The sequence below is a fragment of the Lepidochelys kempii genome, chromosome 14, assembly GCF_965140265.1.
Source record: "Lepidochelys kempii isolate rLepKem1 chromosome 14, rLepKem1.hap2, whole genome shotgun sequence".
In the NCBI taxonomy this organism is placed as follows: Eukaryota; Metazoa; Chordata; order Testudines; family Cheloniidae; genus Lepidochelys; species Lepidochelys kempii.
In genome coordinates, this window is record NC_133269.1 from 15,930,021 (window position 1) to 15,955,107 (window position 25,087).

Sequence of the window (25,087 nt, forward strand, 5' to 3'; positions counted from 1 at the left end):
GGGATCCATACAGACAACGTGAATAACCTTTCTTATAGGAACGTGAGGATTCTGAGGGATCAAAGCAGAATCCCAATTATGCAGGGATGGTGGGGGGAAAAGCAGGCGAGTGACTGGAGAATCTGGAGAGAATGGGAACCTCAAAGCACCAAAAGAACAGGGATTAACCACCTTGATGTAGCATCTTCCATCTGAGGATGTCAGAAAACTGGGTCTGGAGCAGTAAATGCACCCCACTCCAGTGGTGAATAAGGCTGATAACTTGCAGCCCAAATGGGGCAAGCCAATTGGTAGCTTTGACGATCTGATTGTCCAAGAATTTATGACAGTCATTACGTCTGTTGTTCATCCACTTCTGCTTTAAGTGTATCAGGGAAACACCAGGGTGGCTGGTCTCTAAAATGACCCTTTTGCAGCACAGCACAGAACAAACAGCTTCACGGCCCAGCAACAACCTTCAGAGAAAAATCCATCCATCGGCAGGTGGCACTGAGCCCTCACTTTCTCTCTTCCTGGGAGAGTCCGAATGGTTTCAAAGCCAAAACCTTTCCAGCACAGCTCAGGAGCAGACCTGATGTTGGGTCCCTTTTACCTCTGACCAAATGCTATGGAAGCTCATCTTACCCGCTCAGCTGTGTGCTTCAGCAGCACTAGTCTGGCATACAACTCAGCGGGTCCCGCTCCTGCTGTGCCCTGGGTGCCCCCTGTACTGCCAGAGTTGTGCCAAGGTAACGCGATAACAGGAGGGGAGAAATCTGCCAAGGAAGCACAATAGTGAAGAATACACACACAGTTAGAGCAACGTGGGACATACGTGTCTTCTATTCAGAGAGACTCAGAGGGAGGGAGGGAAGTTGGACCCACTAAGCTTTCCTAGTATTACTGCTGTTCCTGTGTTTTCATGTCCTGGTGGAGCATGGCAGCCCCTCTTCCCAGCCTGGAACCTGAGGAAATTGTGGGGATTGATTATAATGATTATCTGGCACTTCTATAGCCTCTTTCATGCAAGAATCCTAGAGCAATTTACAAACATTTAGTTCACCCTCTGGAGTACGTAACTCATGGGTCCCATTTTACAGAAGGGGAAATTAAGGGAAGTTAACCAATTTTCCCTGTCCAATGCAGCAAGTCAGTGGCGGAGGCAGGAATGGAACCCAGGAGTCCTGACTCCAATCCCTTGCTCTGACCACGAGCCCAGCTCCCTCTTGTGAAGAGGTGACTTCAGAACTCGACTCAGGTCTTTATCCTTTGAAAGCCAGAGAGCTGAACCACAGAGATGCCCCACCCCGGCTGTGAGACAAAGATGCAGGAGGTGCTGTCCCTTCGGCCTGGTCCACACTTACAAATTAGATCGACCCAGGGTTGTTGCTCAGGGCTGCGAAAAATGTCGTGCCCCAAGCGCTGTAGCTAGGTTGACCTGACCCCTGGTGTAGACCCGGCTAGGCTGACAGAAGAATTTTTCTGTTGACTTTGTGACTCACTTTTGGAGAGAGGGATTAACTACGCTGACGGAAAACCTCCTTCCGTTGATATAGGAAGTGTCTGCACTACGGCGTCATAGCTGCAGTGCCATAGTGTAGACATGCCTTTCCTCTCATTTCCTTGCTCACAGGAACACGGGACTGGACAGGGCCTCTTGGGTCACTGAGTCCAGTCGCCTGCTATCACAGACATCCCCGGCACATCGTCCTGGTCACACATTTATCAAACTCCACCTAAAAACTAGTTTGGTTTCTTGCCTCCACTCCTCCTACTGGAGACTGTTCCCCAACCTCTCTCCTCTGATGCTTAGAAACCTGCTTCTAAATTTCCAGCCTAACTGTCATCATGGCCAGTTTATTCCCATTTATTCTAGAGCCAACATTGTCCTTTAGGTTAAATAGCTCTTCTTCCTTCCTGGGCTTCCCCGCTGCTGTATTTATAGAGAGCAATTACTGAGAACAACCACTCAAGAGCTTTTCTGCTGGCAGGTGTGAAGGAGCAGCTTACAGTGCATGGCGGAGAGGCTCATGGTTTGAGCACCTGGGTGTGTCACCCGGGGCTTGGTCAGGAACTGCACCGGGCTGTTCGGAAGCTCTTCTCGCAGCTGTTCAAGTTGTCTCCTTTGATGAGCCAGGTTCTGGTGCTCCTACCCCGCCCGAGGAGAGAGAGGGAGGGAGAAAGGCTGGTTTAATAGGGTCCAGCATGTTGCAGCACATAGAAAAAAAACGAGAGGGGACGCGCGAGGATCTGATTGCCTGGTGCAGGTGCTGCTCCTGCTGCCTCAGCCGCTCCAGCCGCTGCTGCACGGTACGCAGCCTCATCTGATGTTCTGACTCCACCTTCTTCGCCTCCAGCAGGGCTCTCTCCCCCTCCTCGTACTTCTGCGAGGACAGCTGGGGGACACAGCAACACAGAGCGTGGGCGGGGGCCAGGGAAGCAAGGGCGTGACGGCGCCCAGCGGGGAGGAGAAAGAGCCGTGGAAACGCCTCTGGAAACCCCGGGTCATTTTGTGTTAGACCATGACGTCCTGGACACACTCATCCTCTGCTTACCCACCACGCTAGTAAGGCAGGTGCAGCAGCAGGACAAGCTTCCCCCAGGCCACGCCACTCATGGGTCTCAACCAGGACCTGGGGGATCTCTCAAGGATTGAGTGGGTTGCTCCATCGCCATGGCTCCTCTGCCAAGGCTTGTTCCACTGGGAACTCAAGTGAGACCAAGTTCATTTCACACAGGCCACCCAACAGCCACCAGATAGGAATGGCTCTTGGTTGCCAGGGATCTGGCCTGGATTTGAATCTGTGTCAGAGGTGGAGGGCTCTGTATCCCATCTCTTACCTCCTGAGCCATCCGGGTACTCTCCGCCCCCTCCCTCACTATGTATCAGACACACAGATCCTTGTATTGTGAAGCAAGTCTCTGTAGCCCTTTGTTGTTTTAAAGTGCTGAACAACTAAAGAAAATTCATGTCAAGAACCATCGCTCCTGGCTGCTGACTTCTATAGCTCTTCAGCCAGAGATTCCCACGGGTTTTATCAAAGGAGGGAGATATCACTCTCCCCCATCACAGATGGAGAACCAAGGCACAGAGAGATAACTGAAGGGCCCAAGGGCACCCGCAGGAGGTCAGTGGAAGAGTGGGGAACTGAGGTCCCATTCTCAAGCCCCTACACCACCGCTGCCTCCACTTCCTGTGTGGCCTTTCCTGGATTCTAATGGGGAAGGACTGTGGGTGCACTGACTGCAAGGGGTGAAGAGAGGAGGAGTCGTGGTCCTTCCTACCTTGCTCATGCTGTCAATCTCCTCTGCCCTCTGTCTGACGTGCAAAGCAGCTGCATTCACCCTTTCCTTCTCGACTCTCAGCTCCTGCCTCTCTTGCTCCACAGATTCCCTTTCTCTAGCCAGCTGCTCCTCCTTAGCCCGCAGCTCACTGGCCTTGATTTTCAGATCTGCTTGTTCCTAGGAAGAGAGCATCCATGGTGGCTCTATATTGGCTCCTCTCCCGAGCACTCAACCGAAGTGCTCCAAGAGATCCATGATAGAAGAGCCCCCCCGCCCCCCAAACTCCTGGCCCGCTGGAGGATTGTTCCCTGCTGTACACTTACTAGAGCGCTGGCTTTGTTGTGCAGGGGAAGATCCCCAAGCATTAGTGTGCAGGCTCTTTCCTTCACCTTGCCCAGACAGAGCAGCTGGCTCAGAGATCTGGGCCAGTCAGAGGAAGGGTTGGAAGGTTTCACTTCACCTACATTATTCAGGGCTCCATTTCCCCCCACGAAGACTCCTTCCCATGGCAGGAACACATGCTACAGGCAAAGTGCTGCATTCACCCTGCTGAGACGGCTGTGCTGCTCAACAACCCACAGCTAGTGGGGTGGGAGACCATCACACACTGCACCCCTCCTTCCCTGCCCCAGCAGCTACGTCCCTGATGCCGAGAACATGCACCAATGCTGGTAATTTGTCAGCAGTAATAATATTAGCACTGAATTACGAGTCACCACCCAGCGATTTATAGAATACTCCGACAATGAGATCTGCTCTTACACTGCCATCATCTGTATACCTGGAGAGAGAGAGAGAGAGAGAGATTTCCCCATGGTGATGCTCAAAGGGGGCGGAGCAGGGACCACACGGAGGTAGGGGGGAGGATGCAGGAAGGAATTTACATCGTTACCATGTGGAATCACTGAGTGGCTGGGGAAGAAACATGTCAGCGAAGCTCTGTCAGTCTGTCCAGCTGCTCTAACCCATCAGCTGACAAAGCTGAATTCAAGCCCTGAAGGACTGAAATGGGAACTTGCTTCACCGGGGTACCTTTGCCAGGGTCATGATGGCACATTCCCTCTGGGAGTCTATCTGCAGGGCGCGGTCGACGTCACGCTCTGTCCGCTCCTTGCTCAGCTTCTGCTGGGTATGGAACTCCGACCACTCCATGGCGAGCTTTCGACGCTCCTCCGCGCACTTCTGCATGACCGACTTCTGCTCCTCCAGCAAGACATTCTGCCGGAGCAAAGCATGAGAGAGATGCAACCAAGTCCTCCAAACCAGAGAGATGTAGGGAAGGTTGGCTTGAGGTCACAGAGAGTACCCCTTCCACCAGGAAAAGCGGAAAAGGGACTCCTTACGGTGCTCTACAGACTGAAAAGGATTCTTGCTACTAAGATTCCTGCTGCTGCTCCTGTGGATTGGGTAACATTCTTGTATCCAGACAGTGGAACCCCCTCTCTGTACTAGTGGGGCAGGGTTTTGCACTGTTCCCACAACACAGCAATGACGCAGAGGTAGTGACAGATGTCACCACCCTTTGGTGAAGTCTCTACCAAACATCTACTGAGTTTAAACGGGAGTGCTTTCCAGGAGGGAAGCGTTACAGCAGTGGGTTTTAAAAGTACCGAGCGACTAGTACCCTCCACTTGACATTTTTTTCCTGCCTTCAGCCACAATCTGTGGCTTCTCTCGCACACGTGACCTAGTGCATGTCATTGTTACTCTGTGCAACAATCAATGTCTGCAAAACCCAGACAAGCCTACCACCTTCCTGCTGACCTCATGCCATCCTGACGCCGCCTCTGTCATGCACGCTGTCAATCACCGTGCCACATCTCTGGGAAGAGCAGATAGGTGCTACCCCAGCAAACACGAAATGCTCCAGGTCCAGGAGCACATGCACCTTGCCCAAGAGTGACAAGTGAAGTCGGACAGGTTCACATGCTGGCTTAGGGTTCTGATTGAGCAGGAGGGCAAGATACTGCCAAGTAAAGCTGACGGTACCGTGATGCCTCACTGAAGTCCCAAGCAGTTAATCTCCAAGGGGAACTGCTTTCCCGCCCCCAAATCTTCTACTCCTATTAGGTTAATCTCCCTGAGCTATGCTAAAATCTATTATTTCCATCCTGCCCTTTGTCCTGTCCTCTTTTGCCAGCAAAAGGATTTTTCTCCTGGCCTCGATGCCATCTGAATTAATGCTACATAATGGGAACACTTCCTCCTTGAGACCATCACCTTTGTTAAACATCAGGACACCTGACCTTTGCCCGCTCCAGCTCTTCCCTCTCCATGGTCAGCTGCTGGGTCATCACCCTCCGCTGTTCCTCTAGCGAACGCTGTAGAGATTCCACTTTGGCTTGTTCTGCTGTCACCCTCCAGCGTTCCTAGAGTGTGGAGACAACAGTGGGTAGGGGCAAAGCAATGCATGGGTTACGTGAGCCTATGGTCCATTCATGCCTTAAACGGAAGCTGTCATAAATATAAAGGGAAGGGTAAACACCTTTAAAATCCCTCCTGGCCAGAGGAAAAACCCTTTCACCTGTAAAGGGTTAAGAAGCTAGGATAACCTCACTGGCACCTGACCACAATGACCAATGAGGAGACAAGATACTTTCAAAGCTGGAGGGGGGAAAAAATAAAAACAAAGGGTCTGGGTCTGTCTGGGTGATGCTTTTGCCGGGGACAGAACAGGAATGGAGTCTTAGCATTTAGTAAGTAATCTAGCTAGATATGCGTTAGATTATGATTTCTTTAAATGGCTGAGAAATTAAGCTGTTGTGAATGGAATGGATATTCCTGTCTTTGTGTAACTTAAGGTTTTGCCTAGAGGGATTCTCTATGTTTTGAATCTAATTACCCTGTAAGGTATTTATCATCCTGATTTTACAGAGGTGATTCTTTTTACTTCTATTAAAATTCTTCTTTTCAGAAACTGAATGCTTTTTCATTGCTCTTAAGATCCAAGGGTTTGGGTCTGTGGTCACCTATGCAAATTGGTGAGGATTTTTACCAAACCTTCCCCAGGAAGTGGGGTGCAAGGGTTGGGAGGATTTTGGGGGGGAAAGATGTTTCCAAACAACTCTTTCCCAGAAACCCGGTTAGACGTTTGGTGGTGGCAGCGAAAGTACAAGGGCAAAGGGTAAAAGAGTTTGTACCTTGGGGAAGTTTTAACCTTAGCTGGTAAAAGTAAGCTTAGGAGGTTTTCATGCAGGTCCCCACATCTGTACCCTAGAGTTCAGAGTGGGGAAGGAACCTTGACAGAAGCAGATATTTTTCCACCACCACCTCTATTTTCTTTGACTTCAGGGCAGGGCCTGAGCCTTGGAGGTTCAGGCCTGGCCCTGATTTTTTCCCCCACCAAACAGGAAGACAGTTTTTCACCTGTGGAAAAAAAAAAACCTGGCCTCTCGCCATGGCTGTCCGTAGGTTAAGGGGTGTTCCCGTATTGGCTACAGAACATGCAGGCCCCCCGGCCAGAGCCATAATCAAACACAGGCTGAAGACACAGGTTGTAGGCCTCGCCTCACCTGCTCCAGGAGACGAGTTTGCTCACTCAGCCTGGCCTCCATTTTAGCGATGACCTCCTGCAGCCGGCTCCGCTCCTCCTCCATGTCCCTTTGCTGCCGCGTCAGTCTGTCCTGCAGCACTGAGGGGAGAAAAACCACCGTGCAGCAAACTGCAGCCATTCACAGGCTAATCCCACAGTCCAGCGCAAGCCACCATTGTGTCCGTCTTGCACAAAAGTTGCAGGGCCGGATCTTCAGCTGGTTTAAATCAGTGTCACTCCAATGGTGCTGTGCTGGTTTACAACAGCTGGGAACTGACCCTCAGTCCCAGCTAGCTGGGATGGATCCTCCGCTGGGAGTGTTGTCTGGCTACAGGACATTCCCGGGGAGCCGCTTTCAGCACAGAGGATCTTTGGCGCAGTTGACTTGCTCAGGTACAGCCCTGGGCAAGCCACTGTTCTTTTCAGAAAGGTAAGGGCGTAAGAGACACACAGATGGGAACATCTGCTGGAGCGGATGGATGATCTTGTGATTAAAACACTGGACAGGGATCTGGATCTAATTCTCTGCCACAGACTCCCTATGTGCTTTTGGGCAAGTCATTTAATCTCTCTCTGTGCCTCAGTTTCTTGTGTGTAAATGGGGCAGAGATTATCTTGCTCTATGTTTGTACAGTGCCTAGCACAATGGGACCTGGTCTGTGATTAGGGCTCCTAGATGCTTCCACCACACACGTCTCCTTTTGGACTGTAAGTTCTTTGGGGGCAGTGACTGTGTGTGCATACAATGGGGCTCTGATTGAGGTTGGGGCCCCTAGCTGCTACTGTAATAAATAACCACGACCGAGATTGATAGAAAAAATAAAGAGCAGGTACCCCTGAGCTGTTCATCCCGCTGACGGGCTCCAATCTCGAGCTCCTGCGACGTGTTGTGGTGGGTAGCCTCCACTTTGTAGGAGAGGTCATTCAGGTTACTGGAAAACTTCTCCATCTGCTCAATGATGCCGTTCAAAGATCTGCAAGAGGAAGGAGCAGGGCCACAGTTATGTGGTAGCTGCATCGGTTCACACTGGGTTCATGTTTTCAACGTTATCTTCATGTGATGAGGGGCTAGAAAGATTTACTTTAAAACAAAACCTTAGATTTTGAGCCCAACTCCAGGGCAAGGGGTGGCTTCCTGGGCAATAAATATGCACTGCCTTGCCTAAGAGCTTGAGTGGGTACGATAGCTTTGTCCTGAACCTCTCCTGCTCAGTTAACCCCTCCCCTCGGTAGCAGCAAAGGACAGGAGCTACTTTTTCTCAGGGGTAATGTAGAGTCCTTCAAACAAAGCTCATTTATTGACTGACAGAGCTTGAGAGTTGGTGAGGGCAATTTACTCGCTGAGCCAGTGGCTTCTGTGCAAACACATCATTGACGTCAGGTGTTCTCCCTCTGGTTGGGTTCCTCCCAGCACCCCAGCCCTGACTTCCCCTGCAGACAGCCCTCCGCTTGGGGACCATGCCCATAGATTCCAAGGCCAGAAGGGACCACTGTGACCATCGAGTCTGGGTGCGTGTGACTATTCCCCAGCCGTCCCATGGAGAGCTGTCAGGTTTATGGAGCTTGCTGTGAGAGAGCATCCCAACTCTGTAGCAACTCTGTTTTTCAGAGACTCTCTGAGCCCTGAAGGGAAGAAGCAACCTACTCAGCTGCTTGCTCTTCTCCTTCAGAACCAGAAGAGGAACCCAACCTCCCATCACGGTCTATGGTGGGCGGGTGGGGAGCTGAAGGACCAAGGGAAGGAGACCATGCTGGGTGGCAGCCGGTACCTGGTATGGGAGGTAGCACTGGTTACCGCGTCAATCTCCTGATCTTTCAGTCGTTTCAGCCTTTGTAGCTGCTCTTCATGGTCTTTGCGCATCTCCAGAATGGATGCCCTGTAGGACTCAGAGGGGAGGAGCCTGTTAACCACATCTAGTTACTTACGTTCCCTGCCGCATATGCCGCAGTCGGTGCTCAGACACACGGCCCTCGTTGCCAAGAGCCCAGAGAAACACACAGCGAGAGCTGAACGGCTGATCTCGGCCCCCGGCTGCAGGCGATTGTGGATGGTCACTGTGTAAGCTCATGGAGACAACTCATTCCTAGAGGAAATCTGCTCCTTCCTGCCCAGGCTCGAGCAGAAGGGTGGATGGGGGAAAATAACGGCCGTGCAGCCCAAAGGACCCTACGCAGGTGCAGGTCCCTGTGCCGTGCAGTGACAGTCCCAGGCGTACCTGCCTCGGGTGATGCAGGCCATTGGAGCCCGTGCCCAGGGGCCTGCTGCCTGCCGGTGAGAGTAGCTCAACCTCCTCACAAGCAGATGCAAATGCTCGTGGCTAGCTGAATAACTCAGGAGATCGGGACAAACCTTTAATCGCTTCCCACCAGGGCTGGGGTTATTCTTCACACCATTGCACAAGCCTGACTTGTCCTGACACCACGATCCCAGCTGGGCCCATTTTCCCATCTGCTCGGACACGGATTCCAAGAGCTTTGGCCCCTTAGGGAGGAGAATAATTTGGACCCCGGATGCCCCCTGCCAGGCTGGCTGTCCCCTCCCCGGCCCTCCTTACCGCTGCAGCTCCCGCAGCCTCTCCACCTCCTGGACCTTCTCCTGCTCCAGCTCTGCCAGCCTGCGCTGCTGCTGTGCCAGGAGCTCTGACTTGGCCCGCTCTGCGCCTTGGCAGTGGGACAGGTACTGCGCTGCCAGTTCCTCGTTCTCCTGCCGCAGCCTCGCCTCGCGCTGCCGGGAAGATTCCTCCATCACCTTCACACGGCTCCTGCCCACGAGGAGACACACAGAGGCTGGAGGAGCTGTTGGCACGGTGCCTGCTGGGCTGGGGTGCTAATGGGTGGTTCTGATCTGAAATATGATGCTTAGGGGCCAACTTTCAAATGCAGGACCCTAATTTAAGTGCCAGTGTAGGTATCTGCTGCTGATTTAACAGTAAATAAATAATAATACCCAGCTCTTTATATTTTTGTATATATATTATATAGCGCTTTTCATCACTAGATCTCAAAGCACTTCACAAAGGGGATCAAATCCCCTTTTACAGGTTGGGAAACTGAGGCACAGAGCTGTGACGTGTCGTGCTCAAAGTCACACGGCATGTCAGCAGGAGATCTGGAAGTAGCACCCTGATGCCTGGTCCCCTGCTCCAACTATAAGCTGGGCCAACTGCTGTAAGCAGGGCACTACACACCCCAGGTATGCTGTGCATCAGGCAGGACCCTGAGTGCGGGGGCAAAGGTCCATGTCCCTGGTGTGCATGTCCCTGGGGTGGAGGCCCACGATACCTGTGTGCATTGTCAACGAGTTCCAAGTCTTCCTCATGACGCTGCTGTAGACTCTCCAGGAGCAACTTCTGCTGATTCCTCTCCAGCTCCAGCTTCCGCACCTGATGTGGAAAGTCACCAAGATGAGCTAAAAAAAACCCCTTCTTGGCTGGGGTGAGACACTGTACCCCATGTGACACCCTGGAACCCAAGCTCACCAATTCTATAGGATGAGGATATATTTTGTACAAAGTATGCATTGTGAGGTATCATTTGAAAATGCATAATCTACTGCACATCATTGTCATGTTAAATTTGTGTATCAGCATTGTACATGGGGTTATTGTACATGGAGCTATGAGATTTTACTTAGGATTGTTACTGAAATATACTGTAGTGCTGGGTAACTGGATACTGTAGTTCTTGATGCCATCTGAATTAACGCCACATAATGGGAACAGTTCCTCCTTGAGACCATCACTTTCAGACTCTGAAGCATGCCAGCCAGGTGCTAAAAGGCCATTACTTGTTCAATTAGAAATTCACCAGCAGGGGAGTTATAAACAAAGCGTTTACAGTTCATCTGCAGGACAGCTGGCAGGGCACGTACGCAATAGAACTACATGGCCCCCTGTCCCAGTGTAACCCACACACCTCCTGGGTGTGGTGTTCTGTCCCATCTCGTGGAACCAAGACCACTTGGATAGATGGAGAGAGAGAGAGAGAGAGAGAAAAAAAAACAAACAAGTCTGCTTTACAGCCTTAGCTAACAGCCAGTTGGCTTTTAGCTCATGTGGTAGAGGCTCATGCACTAAGCTCCAGAGATCCCAGGTTAGACTCCACCCACTGATGACCAGGGTCTGTCAGTGTAACAAGCGGGGGCTCGTCCGGGATTTCAACTGGGGAGACTCTGAAGCTCGGGACCTGCTTCCTCAGCCAGGGGAAGTATGTAACCCACATACCTTCTGGGTGTGGTAGTCTGTCCCATCTAGTGGCACCGAGACCACTTAAAGAGAGAGATAAAATGAGTCTGGTAACAGCCAGTTGGCTTTTAGCTCATGTGGTAGAAATTTGTGCACTAAGCTGCAGAGGCCCCAGGTTTGATCCCGCCTGCCGACGACTGGGGTCTGTTGGCGTTACACCAGCAAGGACTTTTCCAGTGAAAAGGGTCAGGATATAAGAAAGTGGGGGGAAGGCATCTGGCTACCTCTCCCCTCCTACTCTCTGCTCATGGTAGCAAGATCATTTGAAAGACAAAGCACCATCACTGCACTGAGGGGAGTGGTCCAGCCTGGAAGGCTTTCCAGTCAGCATGGGCTGCTGAAAGTTTTGGGTCAGAGAAATCCTTTTGCTTTCAAATCTTGTTTAGCTTAGTAACATTTAAGTCAGGAAATAGCTTGCGTGTTTCTCTTTTATTTCTTTTGTAACCAATTCTGACTTTTATGCCTTTACCCTTTATACTCACTTAAAATCTATCTTTCTCTAGTTAATGAACTTGTTTTATTCTTTTACCTAAACCAGCATATTTTGATTGAAGTGTTTGGAGAATCTCTACTCAGGTTAACAAGGGCTGGTGCATAACCATTCCCTTTGATGGAATGATGGACTTTCCATGAGCTTGCACTGTTTGGGAGCGGGGGATGGGGGTGGGGCCTGAGCAGTGCAAGAAACACATTCCTGGGGTACAAAGCTGGGGAATTTGCCCTGTATGTAGTTTGTGAGTGTCTGGGAGAGCATCCATGCTAATGGCTGTGTGTGAGCATAGCCTGCAGAGGCTGCTTGTCACTAGCAAGGCAGCGTAAAAGGCAACCAGGCTGGAGAGTTAAAGGGACCCAGTGGTTCAATAGTCCGGACTATACCCTGAGGGATGTCGGCTGGCTTGCAGTCAGGTCCCCACAGAGCAAACCAGTACACATGGAGGACATCAGCATTCACCCTTAGTACAGGGATAGCTCACTGGGTGGCAGCCAGCAGGTGTGCACAGAAAGCAGGAATCTTGAGGCTTTACTAGGAGGGGTGTGGCTCGAACATCTCTGTGAGCCCTCCCTGTGGCCCTCAGCAGACTGTACCTCAGCAGACAGACCCTCTGTTACCCCATGTCTCTGGCACCCCTAATCCTGCTGCCCTTTGGAGCCCAGGTATTTCCTTCCTAACTGTTACTATCACAGCCCAGTACAATCACTCCTAGCTTGGCCCCAGTGGCAAGACTGGTGCGAATACAGAGAGACCAATCCTGCCTCTGCCCTCAGCCCAGCAGGCTGGGTCCCTCACCTGGCTCTCCAGCTCAGCGAGACGAGTCTGGGCACTCAGCAGTTCCGCCTGGTGCCTTGCTGCATTCTCCCTCAGCTGTGCCTGCAAAGCCACCGGCCTCTTCTCGTACTCACTGGCGTTCAGCAAGCTCAGGGCCAGGGGCTCGGCCTGCAGGAGCTGCAAGGGGAGAGCACCGAGGGGTGGGGAGACAAAACCAAGCCCTTTTAGAATGAAGAGTGGCAGAAGCACCCTGTCAGCCCAGCAGGATGCAGTGTCCTCCTCTGCAGAAGCCACGCCCTGTCCTCACCTGCTGCGGCAGTAGAACCTGCTGGAGAGGAGCCCCAGACAGGGCAACCTGCAATGAAACAGGGAAAAGCTCAGCCACCTTCTCCTCTTAAAGGCCTCCACCCCTGTGGGGAACATCTTAACTCTACTGAGCCTGGGAAACCCCTACAATGGCTGCCATTAATTCTGGTCCTACTTTGCGCCCCTCCTCCAGGCTTGCCAGTCCTTCTCTGATCTTACCCCACTGCAAATCTGGATCCTTTCTTCCAGAAGAATACCTCTCTATGAAACCTCCAAAGGGTCCTGCCCCAGAAGGCAGCATGGACAGGACAGGAGACTTCCAACCTGCCCCAGAGCAGGCAATGGAACAGACTCGGAGTTTAGTTCGGTCTTATTGCTGGAGATAGACTCAGGAGTAATAGGATCAATTCTTTTTAATTAAAACATACACCCCCCAACCCCCCATAATGAAGGGCAGGAAATGAAAAGGACCCAGAAGGTCCAGCTTCGGCTTCTCAGTGAGGTCTTGAAAGCTAAGTAAGGATTCCAGGACACACTCCTTTTTAAAAGCTTTGATAATTTTCCCCCTTCAATTGCACACACACACACACACACACACACACACACAGTCCTTTCACCTCAAAACTAAGAAAACCTGGCAATGTAAAACCCAATAATTAGCTAGAATTCAAGTCTCATTATTAATTACTACACTCACAAATGTATTCTGAGCACTTCTAGTGAAGGGCCGCATAGCATTTTGTAAACCCTACTTAAAACCTCACAGGACCTCTGGAAAGGAAGTAAGGGAGTGTTATTTCACCCCTTCTACTGCTGAAGAAACTGAGGCATGGGGAAATAGAAGTGACTTGACCTAGGTCACATTAGCTAATCAGTGAGACAGCAGGGAGCAGAACACAGACTCCCGATTCCCACTTCCCGATTCCCACTTCCCACTCCCAATTCCTGCATTTTAGCCACTGAAAAATGACTGTACAGGTAGGGGTGTATTATCCCCAATACACCATGATCGGTGTTGTAGCATCTCACACCTACCGGAGTTAGTGTGGAAAACCCCAGACCCTCTGGATGTCCTTGGAGAGAAGCTGCAGGTGGAGAAAATTCAACACATTTAACACTCAGACATGGCAGTGGACTTAGGCATTTTCAGGGAGACAGTAGCATTGGAAGCCTGGCAGAAATAAATGAAGCCCTTCCATAAGTGTGCTGCTTCAGCATGATGAGGACATGCTAGTGTCATAAACGCTCCAGCCACTGAAGCAGTGGGGGGCAGGTACTCCAGACCACATGGGCAGAGTGGAGCCTTGAGGGGCTGGAAGGTCCTCTGGGCACTAAAGAAAGATGCATCTTTAATGAAACCCTTGGACCCCACAAGTGCCTCCTTGAATGCTTTATGTGCATTCGTCCCTTCACCTGCCTTGCTACATCCCTGCCAAGGAGCTGACTGGGACAGATTTCTACTCCGTGCATATGGACTGACACATGGCAGGTGCTTGATATGCAGCACTGGCCTGATTTTCATTCACATCCCACACCAAAATCACTAAGACCCGCAAGTGCTCAGCACCTCTAGGAAATCAGGCCATACTACTTGCTCCCAGGGACCCAGGCATGTAGTGCAGGTCCTGGCCCGGTCAGCAAGCTCTTTCCTTCTAACCCAAGGGCCACCATTTCTGCACCCCCCTCGAATTCCTTCCTGCTTGGCCAGCCTCATCATGGTGCTCACCCTCCAAACAGGAGGCAGATTATTGACCTCATGTGAGACAACCAGCTGGAAAGAGAGGACATCATCACCCTCCACGCGCAAGCCCAGTGCGTTTCCTCTGTGACGTGCCAGCCCTCCGCCAGTAGCAAGAGAAAGGGGCATCTGGCTCCCACCAGCATCTGCCTCCCACAGCCTGCACAGCTACCCTTAAGTCACACAACTAACCACATGCATTTGCTTTGAACCCTTCATGTTATGTGCTCTTTCCAGGCTCCAACCCAACACCACCTGGACACCTAATTGTCTCCCACCCCCATTGGCTTTGATGTCATCCCTTTGACACACCACTGAGGCCACTGTCTGCTACCTCCCGACTGCATAATGTCCAATCTCTTTTAATACAGTAGTACCTCAGCATCACGAACACCAGGGTTACCAACTGACCAGTCAACCACACACCTCATTTGGAGCTGGAAGTACATAATTGGGCACCAGCAGAGACAAAAAAAACCCAGAACACAAATACTGTACAGTACTGTGTTAAATGTAAACTACTAAAAAAATAAAGGGAAAGTTTAAAAAAAGATTTGGCAAAGTAAGGAAACTGTTTCTTGTGCTTATTTCATTTAAATTAAGATGGTTAAAAGCAGCATTTTTTTCTGCATAGTAAAGTTTCAAAGCTGTGTTAAGTCAATGCTCAGTTGTAAACTTTTGAAAGAATCATAATGTTTTGTTCACAGTTATGAACATTTCAGAGTTACGAACAACCTCCATTTCCGAGGTGTTCATAACGCTGAGGTTCTACTGTATATTTAATGGACAAAAAGTTACACATATGCGCCAACAGGGGGCAGTGCTCTGTAACAGCTGGAACTGAGATGGGAATAACAGGTAGTGGCTGCAGATGGCTGACGGTTACCCATGTCCCCGCATCCTTGGACTGGGGGTGTGTAGGACAACGAGGGTATGTCTTCACAGCAACTAGACACCCGCGGCTGGCCTGTGCCAGCCAACTCAGCTAAGGCTGTGGGGCTGTTTCATTGCAGGGTCCTAGAGCCTGGACTCCAGCCAGAGCCCAGGTGTCTACACAGCATTGACACAGCCCTGCAGCCCAAGCCCCGTGAGCCTGAGTCGGCTGGCACAGGACAGCTGTGGGTTTTTCTTTGCTGTGTAGACATACCCTAACGGGCTAACACTGGGATACAAAGCAGTGAAGGGATGAGGTTGAATGTTTAGGTAGGGTAATCCAAGGAGGTGAGAGGATTGTGGAAGAGGAGGATGAAGAGCAGAGGTGACTGAGGAAGGCTGAGGACTAGTTATCCTACTGCTAGCGTGTCAAGGAAAGCATGGCTGCTCAGGTCTGGCCCTTCCTCAAGACCAGAGGGGTGATGGAAAGAAGCAATGCCAGACACTAAACTAGCATCCAGGGGCTGTAATTGGAGAGGACTCTGTCCACACTCAGAGAGTGTGGGGATGGCAGGGGGCTGAGACCTGTGGGGATCTGACCCCTTCCAGCTGACAGAGAGACAATACGAACATGTGATCAACCACACATTCGTCTACCATTCAATTGTGGGCAAGCCTCAAGGGTCCCTACAGACATCACAGCAAATATGTTTGGACTTTTCAGAATTCGTAATGAAACCTTTTTGATACACGACCTGGAAACCTTGCTAGGCCCATCTTTTCCCCATTTTCATCTCACCTTCAAGGGCAATGATGCAGAGATCATTTCACTTTAAAAGATACAACTTTGTATTTCTCATCCTGGGAGAGAGAGTAGAATTTGGGAATCCTCCAGGTTACACAATGTCTCTCTCTGGCTCCTGATCACTCAGCTAGGTGCGTCAACAGTGCGTGTTGCCTCCCCAGTACCTGGGACGATTTGGGATGTGAAACATACCGGCGTGACTGGTGTCTCCAGGAGGTGCCCCTTTCCTGGACTCAGATGTAAGAGATGAGGCTTGTTTCTGAGTGGTTAGCCATGGACCAGGATACCTGTGGGATGCATAGAGTAGATAAGTAACTAGGAATGCTATTATATAGCCTCATTGCAGGGCGTATGGGGAAAGAGAGATTAAAGAGGTATTTTCCAGTTAACATGCATAGCTTTTGTAAGAAGAGTGTTTCACAAAACATCCGGTCAGCAGTTTTGTTCAGCACCAGGCGTATGGATTCCTGCACGTGGAGTCACAAAGGGGGAGGGTGTTCAAAGGTCAAAAGTTGGAGTTGTCAATCCAAGGTGATTTTTCTTTAAAACATACTGCACCCGATCTCACTGTTCACGCACATCACGGATTTGCCACCACAAATCAAAAGCCACCACAAAGTTCTCTTCCTGCCTACCCTCAGGCAGTCATGGACTGACTTAAATCAAAATGATTTAGATAAGTAACCAGAAAATCAAAGTAATTTAAATCATCCATTTATATCAGAGCACGCAGGAAACTTTGATTTAAATAATTGATTTTAATTATGGTTTTACATTTGTAATTTTTCATTATTTTCCTAAAGAGAAGTTGATTCTCATTGGTTGGTAACCATTAAAACATATTGAATTGTATAGACTTGACTCTGAATTTGGTGCTTCTTTTTGCCACGCAGGAGGATGCACTATATCTGTACATATTTAGTTAAGCAATTATACAGCTTAAACTTCCATTTATTCAGAGAGTCTTAATTTTTACATTTCTTTATTATGTTAGAAAATGGTGAATGAGGCATTACTTATTTATTAGCTGATGATTAATTTTTTACTTGTGATTTGTGTCAAGCTCTGTTTGGATGAAAATTTAAATTTAATTAAAAATGTACAAAACCAGAAATTTTAATTGGTTTTAATTTAATAAAATGACCTTAAATGTGTTGGATACATAAGAAAAAAAGTTTATCACAACAGTTTGCATTTCAAACTAACTAATTTATGAAACAAAGCAAGTAATATCTGTATTTTGAGAATTCAATTGATTGTTTCTGGTCACCATGTCCTGCAAGATTTTAGAACTAGTAGATATCATAGTCTCAACACCTAGTTTTTATTCCTACATTGAAAGAGGAAAGCAAGTTTTCTGTTTTTTCAACTCCAAAAAGTTGAAAGTTTCTTAACTTTGAATGAACCAGTCATTGAACTAAACTAGTTGAATAATCTGAAATGAAGAAAATATTCTCTCTGCACATGCAGAAGAGGCTACACTGCTGTCAAAAGCTGGTTTAGCACTTCAACAAACTCTGGTTCCATGCTCTTAGCCAGTGACTTCCACCGGTTCAGTGATCTTTCTTTAAAATTTGACAACACACATGTACTGCTTAATTATGTCTGTATTTAATTTAAATGATTTTAATAAATTATAAGAAGTTTAGGAATTAACATAAATGATCAGTTTCACATTTAATTTTGAATAGGTTTATTTTAAAAAATATGCATTTAACGTAAATCAAAAACATCTGATTTAAGTTTAAAAATCCGATTTAAATAAAAAAACTATTTTAAATTTTTTTTAAATAATTGTTTTTTATTTACCACATTTCAACCCCCAACACTCTCACGTCTGACACCGTTTTAATTCATTTCAGCAGTTCCTGTTGAAAAGGCAGATTAGCAGGTATAGCTATAGTGAAGACATACCCTGAGTCTTCCATCCTGGTGGACTTATCTTCTGGGACAGCAGACCGCTGAGGCTCTCTCACAGAGGGAGCTTGTTGGCTGAAAACAAGAGTCACTTATATGAAAGAGCAAAGAATCTTAATATAAATTGACAGTGATGGGGGCCACAATCCTCCAGTGTCAGCTACAACTGTATCTTGCAACCTCAAAGACAGTGAAGGTCTCCCTTCTGTCAAAAGCAATCTCTTCCTCCTAACAGAGCTATGGAAGTATTCAGCATTCACTTGGTTTGAAACATTTAGGCCTGATCTACACTACAGAGTTAGGTTGATGTAAGGCAGCTTATATTGACCTAACTCTGTAAGCGTCTACACTACAATGTTGCTCCCGCCGATGTCAGTTGCCCACTACACCAACTTAATAACTCCACCTCCGTGAGAGCAGCAGCGCTTAGGTCGATGAAGTGTCAGTTTAGACACTGTGTTGCTTACATCAGACTGTTCCGGCTGTCAGTGCCCCACACTGACAGCCGGAGCAAGCGCTCCTGGTGAGGACACACACCACTAACAGAAGGAGTTAGCGTGGACATACAAAAACAATTTAATTACTGCGGTGGCTCTACGTCAACGTAAATTAAATCAATTTAATTTTGCAGTGTAGATTTGTCCTTAATTTCAAAGGCTGAAGGAGCAAATGCACACAACAGTAAACTGTGACTATAAGCTACCAAGATACCTCACTTTTGTCTGACAGGCTCTTCCTAATTATACTCATCAGTCCTGCTTTGGGAAGCACAAGCCATAGCCAATTTGTTCTCAGCCTTAACTCTATGTTCACGAAGATTTTGCCTGGGAATTTCCTTAGTTTTCTTATAATTTTTTCATGCTCATTGTTATTATTATTATTTATATTATCATAGCGACTAGGATCATATAACTGAAGAAGGGTGGAGGGACTTTGCTTGTAACTTACAAGTTAAGGGCAAGAGTTATTGAATCATGGAAAAGGCAGAAAACAAAATTGGTTTGAATTTTTGGTGGCTTCTGGATCATTGTCCCAGGCTTCCCAAAGTAAATCACTGTAGCCTTTACACAGTTACAATGGCAGCCTGCATAATGTCCATTGCAGCTGAAATGAAAGGCAGCACGGTCTGGACTCCAAATTGACCTGGAAGCTAGGAAATCCTACGTTCTTATCCCAGCTCTATTTCTGTAGGCAAAAATAGTCACACTTGGGTGCCTAAAGTTAGGCCCTTAAAAATGGCCCAGATTTTCAGAGGTGCTGAGCACTAGCGACCTCCCAGTGAAGCCAGTGGGAGCTGCAGGAGCTCTAGACCTCTGAAAAGCAGCCCACTGGCATGTCTTTACCTGGTAACAGTAATGGGGTCCACCTCGTCGTCCTGTCTCAGGGAGCCCGAGGCCCCAGCCCTTTTCTCCTGGACCTTCCCCTGCACCTGGGATTTTTTTCGAGACAAGGCGTTATTCAGCCAGCTATCCTCCTCCTCCTCAAGGGGTCTGGGTTTAGCTGCTGCTTCCTCTGCAGCTGGCTTTGTCCCAGGAAGGAGCTGGCTGGCTGAGCTGGGCTGCTTGGTGGCTGAGGAGCTGGATGGCTTGTTCAAAGGGGCTGCCGCGGGACTACCTTTGGCGGCGTCCTTGGCTAGAGATGGAGGGTCCAAATCGATAAAGTCCTCATCTTTCAAGCCCAGCCAGTCAGCGCCAGTCTTACTGCCTCGCATGGGGCTCGTGATGGCTGGAGTGGTTGGTTTGGACCTTTGGTCCATTTTCAGTTCAGTGATATTCTCTGCTGAAAACCTGCAACGGAAGAGAGAGATGAACACACAAAGCTGAGTGTGCTAGGACTTCGGCAGCTCCCTGCTGGGAGGCAACATGTGCCAGTGGTTAGTGCGGCAGACACAGGCAGGCATCAGATATAAAACACATACCTGACAGATTGTCGTCTTGACCGCCGGCCCTCGGGTGTGGAGGCCAGGGTGGGCTGGTAGGCTCCGAAGGTGAAATCCTCATTGTCCCAAATGTTTTCCTTATCTGTTTAGACAAGTGGAGACTAAAGTCAGTCTGCAGTAGGCAAGCAGGCTGCATCAGTACACACTCACATGCTCTCGCTTTTGTCTGCTGTATGGGAGTTTCATTGTAATTCGCTTAGGCCCTGCCTAAACTACAAAAGTTGGCTTGTCTAGCTATATTGGTCTTGCTATGCTGGCAAACCCCCACAGAATGTACCCCATGCCCACACCCTACTGTAACTATCTTTGTACAAGGTATGTCTTGTAAGGTGTCATTTGAAGACTCATAATTTGCTGGTCAATATTGACTTGATAAAATATGTGTGGCAACATTGTATGTGAAGTTATCAGATTTCCCTGTAAGCTGTTATTAACATATGTTCCAAACTGAGGTTAGCAAACCGGTCTGTCTCAAACAAAGGAATGTGTGCTCTGCTTCATTTGCCTTTAAGCAGTAAACAGAGTCATCAAGCAGGAAGAGAGACAAAGGGAGTTCAAACAGGTGGGGAAAACCAGCAGGAAACATCCTTACATGTAGACACTCTGTCTCCTGAATCTCAGCAGGAAATGTTTTCCAAGAGAGGGACTGACACTATAAAAAGGAGGAATAAGCCCCCCAAGGTACCCTCTCCTCTCTGCTCATTGATTCACCGCACAAGAAGAGACAAAGGAAGCAGCCATTAAACCGAAGAAGGGGTCCAGGCCTAAGAAGTTTGGCCAGTAAGACTTGAGCGCATGTGGCGAGAAAAACTTTGCTTCGAATTTAACATAGGTTGCTTGGTTAGGCACTGGTTACATTTTAACTTTACTTTTCATGTAACCATTTCTGGCTTCTACGCCTCATTGCTTTATTCACTGAAAATCTCTTTCTTTGTAGGTTTCAGAGTAACAGCTGTGTTAGTCTGTATTCGCAAAAAGAAAAGGAGTACTTGTGGCACCTTAGAGACTAACCAATTTATTTGAGCATAAGCTTTCGTGAGCTATAGCTCACTTCATCCGATGCATCCGATGAAGTGAGCTGTAGCTCAGGAAAGCTTATGCTCAAATAAATTGGTTAGTCTCTAAGGTGCCACAAGTACTCCTTTTCTCTCTTTGTAGTTAATGCCTTTGTTTTACTGTTTTATCTAACTGGGAGTGAGTTGGGGTCATCCTGTACTACACCCAGAGCTGGTATGAGCCCAGGCGTGGCTGTTTGGCTGCAGTTACTCACCGGCAGATGTAGCTGGGAGTAATTTACATGCTGGAGGCTGTTTGGGAGCACTCCAGACTGGAAGTGACAGCAGCAAAGCAATGTGAAGGGCACGCCAGGTAAGAGAGCAGGGGTGACACAGCTATTCATTAGTCTAGATTATACCCTGGGTATGTCACACCCTCCCAGTGTGAATGCAGACTGACAGTCATGAAAGTGCTTTTGCTGGTATAGCTTATACTAGTTCCCCGAGCAAAATACCCTATGCCCGCAAAAGCACTTTTATGCTGGTATAACTGTCTATGCTAGCACTTTTACCAGTATAGCAACATAGCAAAAAATTGCCACCCTCCACAGTGTTGCTAAACCGGCAAGGTTCTGGCTTTACTCACCTGGTTGCTGTTGGTATTTTGTATCCAGTTTGAACTCCTTGCGTTCTCCTGTGGTCGGTTGCTCCAGAAGTTTGGCTGCGGTCCCACTTCCCAACAACTCCTCCAGCTTCGAGCGGGCAGGGCGGGGCTCTTCCCTGCCAGAGGGCAAAAAGAATTACAAGCGTCTAGGCGGGGGTGGAAATCATTGAAGCACTGTCTGTTTCCCTCTGCGGGCAAATGAGGCTGCGCTCAAGAGCTGACATGGGAGTGGCTGGCATGACCTTCTAGCACGTCTCTCACAGTCTGAGCTGCTTCTGGTTCTTCTTTTTTTTAAATACACCTATATATATATATATATATGAAATTAAATTTCTAGCCCTTACAGTTGCAAGGAAATATTTCCAACCCTGACCCATTGCAGGACAGCCTGAATGAGTCTGCAGCCAGCTAGCCTGAAACAATAGCGCTGAAGGGTGAGATTTGCTCCTGTTCATCTCAACAGGGTGTTACTTAGACTGGAAGTTTTTTGGGGTAGGGACCGTCCTTTTGTGCTGTTTTTGTACAGCGCCTGGCACAATGGGGACCTGGGCCTCCATGAGTGCGGTTGCTAGGTGCAACTGCAATACAAATTATTAAAAATCACAACAGTTTAAATGGGACCAAAGTTAACTATTTCAAAGTTTCAAAGTTAACTACACCTCTGCAACTACACCTCTGCAGCACAGACGTTGCCTGCACTGAGGGAAGGGGCTTTCTGTCAATGTAGCTAATCCACCTCTCTGAGAGGTGGTCACTAGGTCTTTTGCCAATCTAGCCGTGCCTCCAGTAGGGGTTAGGTCAACCTAACTACGGTGCTCACGGGGAGAAATTTTTCATAGCCCCGAGGGACATCGCTAGGCCGATCTAATTTTTAAGTGCAGACCCGGCCTTTGAGACCACTGCAGTGATACAGAATAGTCATCGCAGTGAGTCTGCTCAGGTGATTCATGCCTTTCATGCCCACGTAGATCTGGGGTAACAAAGTACGTGTAATATTCTTCTGCACTTTTTCAATCCAAGGCCCTTAATGATTGAAACCCAGTGTGACTATCTCATGAGTCACTCTGTATTTCCTAGCAATCCTTACTCTTCTCCTTTCCTCTCCTGCTTCAGCTCTCCCCTCGGACCCTCGCCAAACCCCAGCGCGTCCATCAGGTCATCCCCATCATCTTCAAATGTCAGCTCCTCCCTCCTCCGCACGGGAGCAACAGCATGGCCAGGAGCCGAGGAGAGAGACGTCCCTGTATAATGGAAGGAAGATCTTTCTTAGCAGAGACCACTGGGTCTACGGCGCTAGTTTAAATGACACATAACGCTCGTCCCAGGGTTGGGATCTTTGACACAGTCTCCCGTAAATTGTTCTTTTGAAGCCAAAGAACAAATCACTGGGAAGTGACAAAGCATTAGCGCGCTGCTTTGCGGCATGCTCTCTCGCTCTTTTGTAAATTGCATCTTTTGATGAATTTGGTGACCATTAACAAGGAGACGTTATTTAGCACTTGTTAGCACTGGGGATGTTGCAGGCTCTCAATCCTGCTTTGTAGGATTCCTGCTATCTCAGTCTGCCCCCAGCTCTACCAATGCATCTCAGACTACAGCAGCCCCGGCTACTCCAGACTTTCCTTTCGCACTCCCACCGCAGTCCTAAATTGCAGCACTTCCCGCGATACTAGTCCTGGATGTTCCCCTCTTTCCCAGCCGCTCTACCACCAGAACCCCAGCTTGACCCGCAGTGCCCTCACTATCCCAATCCAGAGCCACCCCAGAGATACTAAATATGCCTTGATTAAAAATCCATTAGGGGTGAGACTAAAGCTAGGATTTGAACCCAAGTCCACAGAGGCGAAAGGCGAGTTCATTAATCTACTGTTCCACTTGTCGATAGTGAGAATGTCTAATACCCAGGGAGCCCCAGTAAAATTGACAGGTCAATGATTTAAAAGGTGGAAAAAGCAGGGTGTTCATGCTACTGAAGCAAATTACGGAGCAGCCCAAACTAGTTCTGTGGATAGGGTATAATTCTAGCGTGACTCCATACCTTTGGCTGGTCCAGTATGTCTTTCAGGGCTACTTTTGGTGCCTGTTGGAGGTAACTTCTTAGCAGCATCTTCCTCCTCATCCGATAAAAGCCCTGCCAAAGGATCGTCTAAATCTAGCAATCGCCCCATGGGAATAAAAGAAGAAAAAACAATTGGCCTTTGGAAATTGTCTTCTTGGAGCTGGACTATCTGCGAAGAGCTAAATATTGAGACCATCATCTAGAACTGGGGATTCTGCATTAGCCAGATCTTGCTCCTGTTGGAGTTACTGGCAAAATTCAGTGGGTCCTTGGGTCAGTATTAGTGCTTGGGAGCAAACTCCTCCTAGGGGTACCTGGAGTTGGAAGTTGAGCTATATTGTCATTGGGAAAGACAGTTTAGCCTATTTTTGCCATAAAGTCTTGGATCTCTCCTATGGCCTCAACGTCGGTGCCATGTGAATCTGGACAGTCTCAAAATGCCTGTTCCTTGGATGGCAGCTTCCACTAGTGATAAAACACAGCTGTGAATTCAGATTCTGCAAGGAACCCGTTACACTTGAATCTCTCTGGATTTGGGTGACGTCCAGTATCTCAAGAGTTCTATATATGTTCATGATTTTCTACCCTATTGTCTTCCCTTAAGGGATCATTTATGGGGCAGCAATCACTTGAGATCGGGCCCTCTCTTCGCACTTGCCCTGTCCAGGTATGGAAATGCCACAAGAAGGCCAGTTCTCACATTATCTCAGCCCCATAGATAGCCGTCTATTGGCCTGATCCAAAGCCGAGTGAAGTCACTGGGATTCTTTCCACTGATTTCAGTAGGCCCTAGAACAGGGAGCACAGACTCCTAGTTAAAGCATAGGACTGGAAAAGCAGGAGACGTGGATTCTATTTCCAGGTGCTGCGCCTCAGTTTCACCATCTATAAAGTTTCATCATCTGTAACACCTCACAGCGGTGGGGGGCATTTAAACTATTAATGCTTGTCAAGCACTATATCTCTATAAAACATTCTATACAAAGATCTCAGTGTGTTACATCGATTATCATTTAAAAAGACATGTGACAATATAATCCTAAATATAGTACTCCCAGGAATCCCATCCAGAGCCCACCCACACACCCCACTGTAGGATATTTTTTAAGCCAGGCTCCCTATTCTCTTATGTGGTTGTTTTTTAGACTCATCCTCATCGTTTATTGAGTAAAGAGAAATGGGAGGGAAGAAGATGCAGGGCAGAGTAATGAACTGAAGTCAAATTCACACCCCCACAGTCCTTTATCTCTAAGGCATGGTTTTCTCACGTTACCATGACAAACTGCTGTAGAGTTTTTTCTACCGTATGTTCCTCTCATATACCTTTGGCAGCAAGATTTATGTGAATTTAGTGCTGGAGAGTGGTGCCTAGAGAACATGTATCGGATTCTCACAGTGCCCCATGAGCCCAGTTTGCCTCAGCTCCAACCTACAGAGGGCGCTGTTGGGCACGAGAAGGCACTCGGTGTTCATGGCCCATGTAG

General features: G+C 48.5%; 1 protein-coding gene across 5 annotated transcripts in view; it reads right to left on the bottom strand.

Annotated features, from left to right (window-relative positions):
• FBF1 (Fas binding factor 1) overlaps positions 1–25,087 on the bottom strand; it is a 33,639-nt gene that overhangs the window by 351 nt on the left and 8,201 nt on the right. For 3 of the 5 annotated variants that reach the window (XM_073311629.1, XM_073311632.1, XM_073311628.1), the window contains exons 10-30: positions 23,583–23,696; positions 22,632–22,785; positions 21,527–21,660; positions 19,865–19,967; positions 19,290–19,733; positions 17,944–18,021; positions 16,222–16,316; positions 13,649–13,698; positions 12,615–12,662; positions 12,329–12,484; positions 10,079–10,179; positions 9,352–9,558; positions 8,566–8,673; positions 7,631–7,770; positions 6,777–6,895; positions 5,511–5,633; positions 4,297–4,482; positions 3,265–3,441; positions 2,238–2,375; positions 1,990–2,128; positions 625–755 (exon numbers count right to left, since the gene is read on the bottom strand). In XM_073311629.1, coding sequence (XP_073167730.1) covers positions 625–755; positions 1,990–2,128; positions 2,238–2,375; positions 3,265–3,441; positions 4,297–4,482; positions 5,511–5,633; positions 6,777–6,895; positions 7,631–7,770; positions 8,566–8,673; positions 9,352–9,558; positions 10,079–10,179; positions 12,329–12,484; positions 12,615–12,662; positions 13,649–13,698; positions 16,222–16,316; positions 17,944–18,021; positions 19,290–19,733; positions 19,865–19,967; positions 21,527–21,660; positions 22,632–22,785; positions 23,583–23,696 — 2,945 coding nt within the window. The other 2 variants (XM_073311633.1, XM_073311630.1) reach the window with 2 other exon arrangements.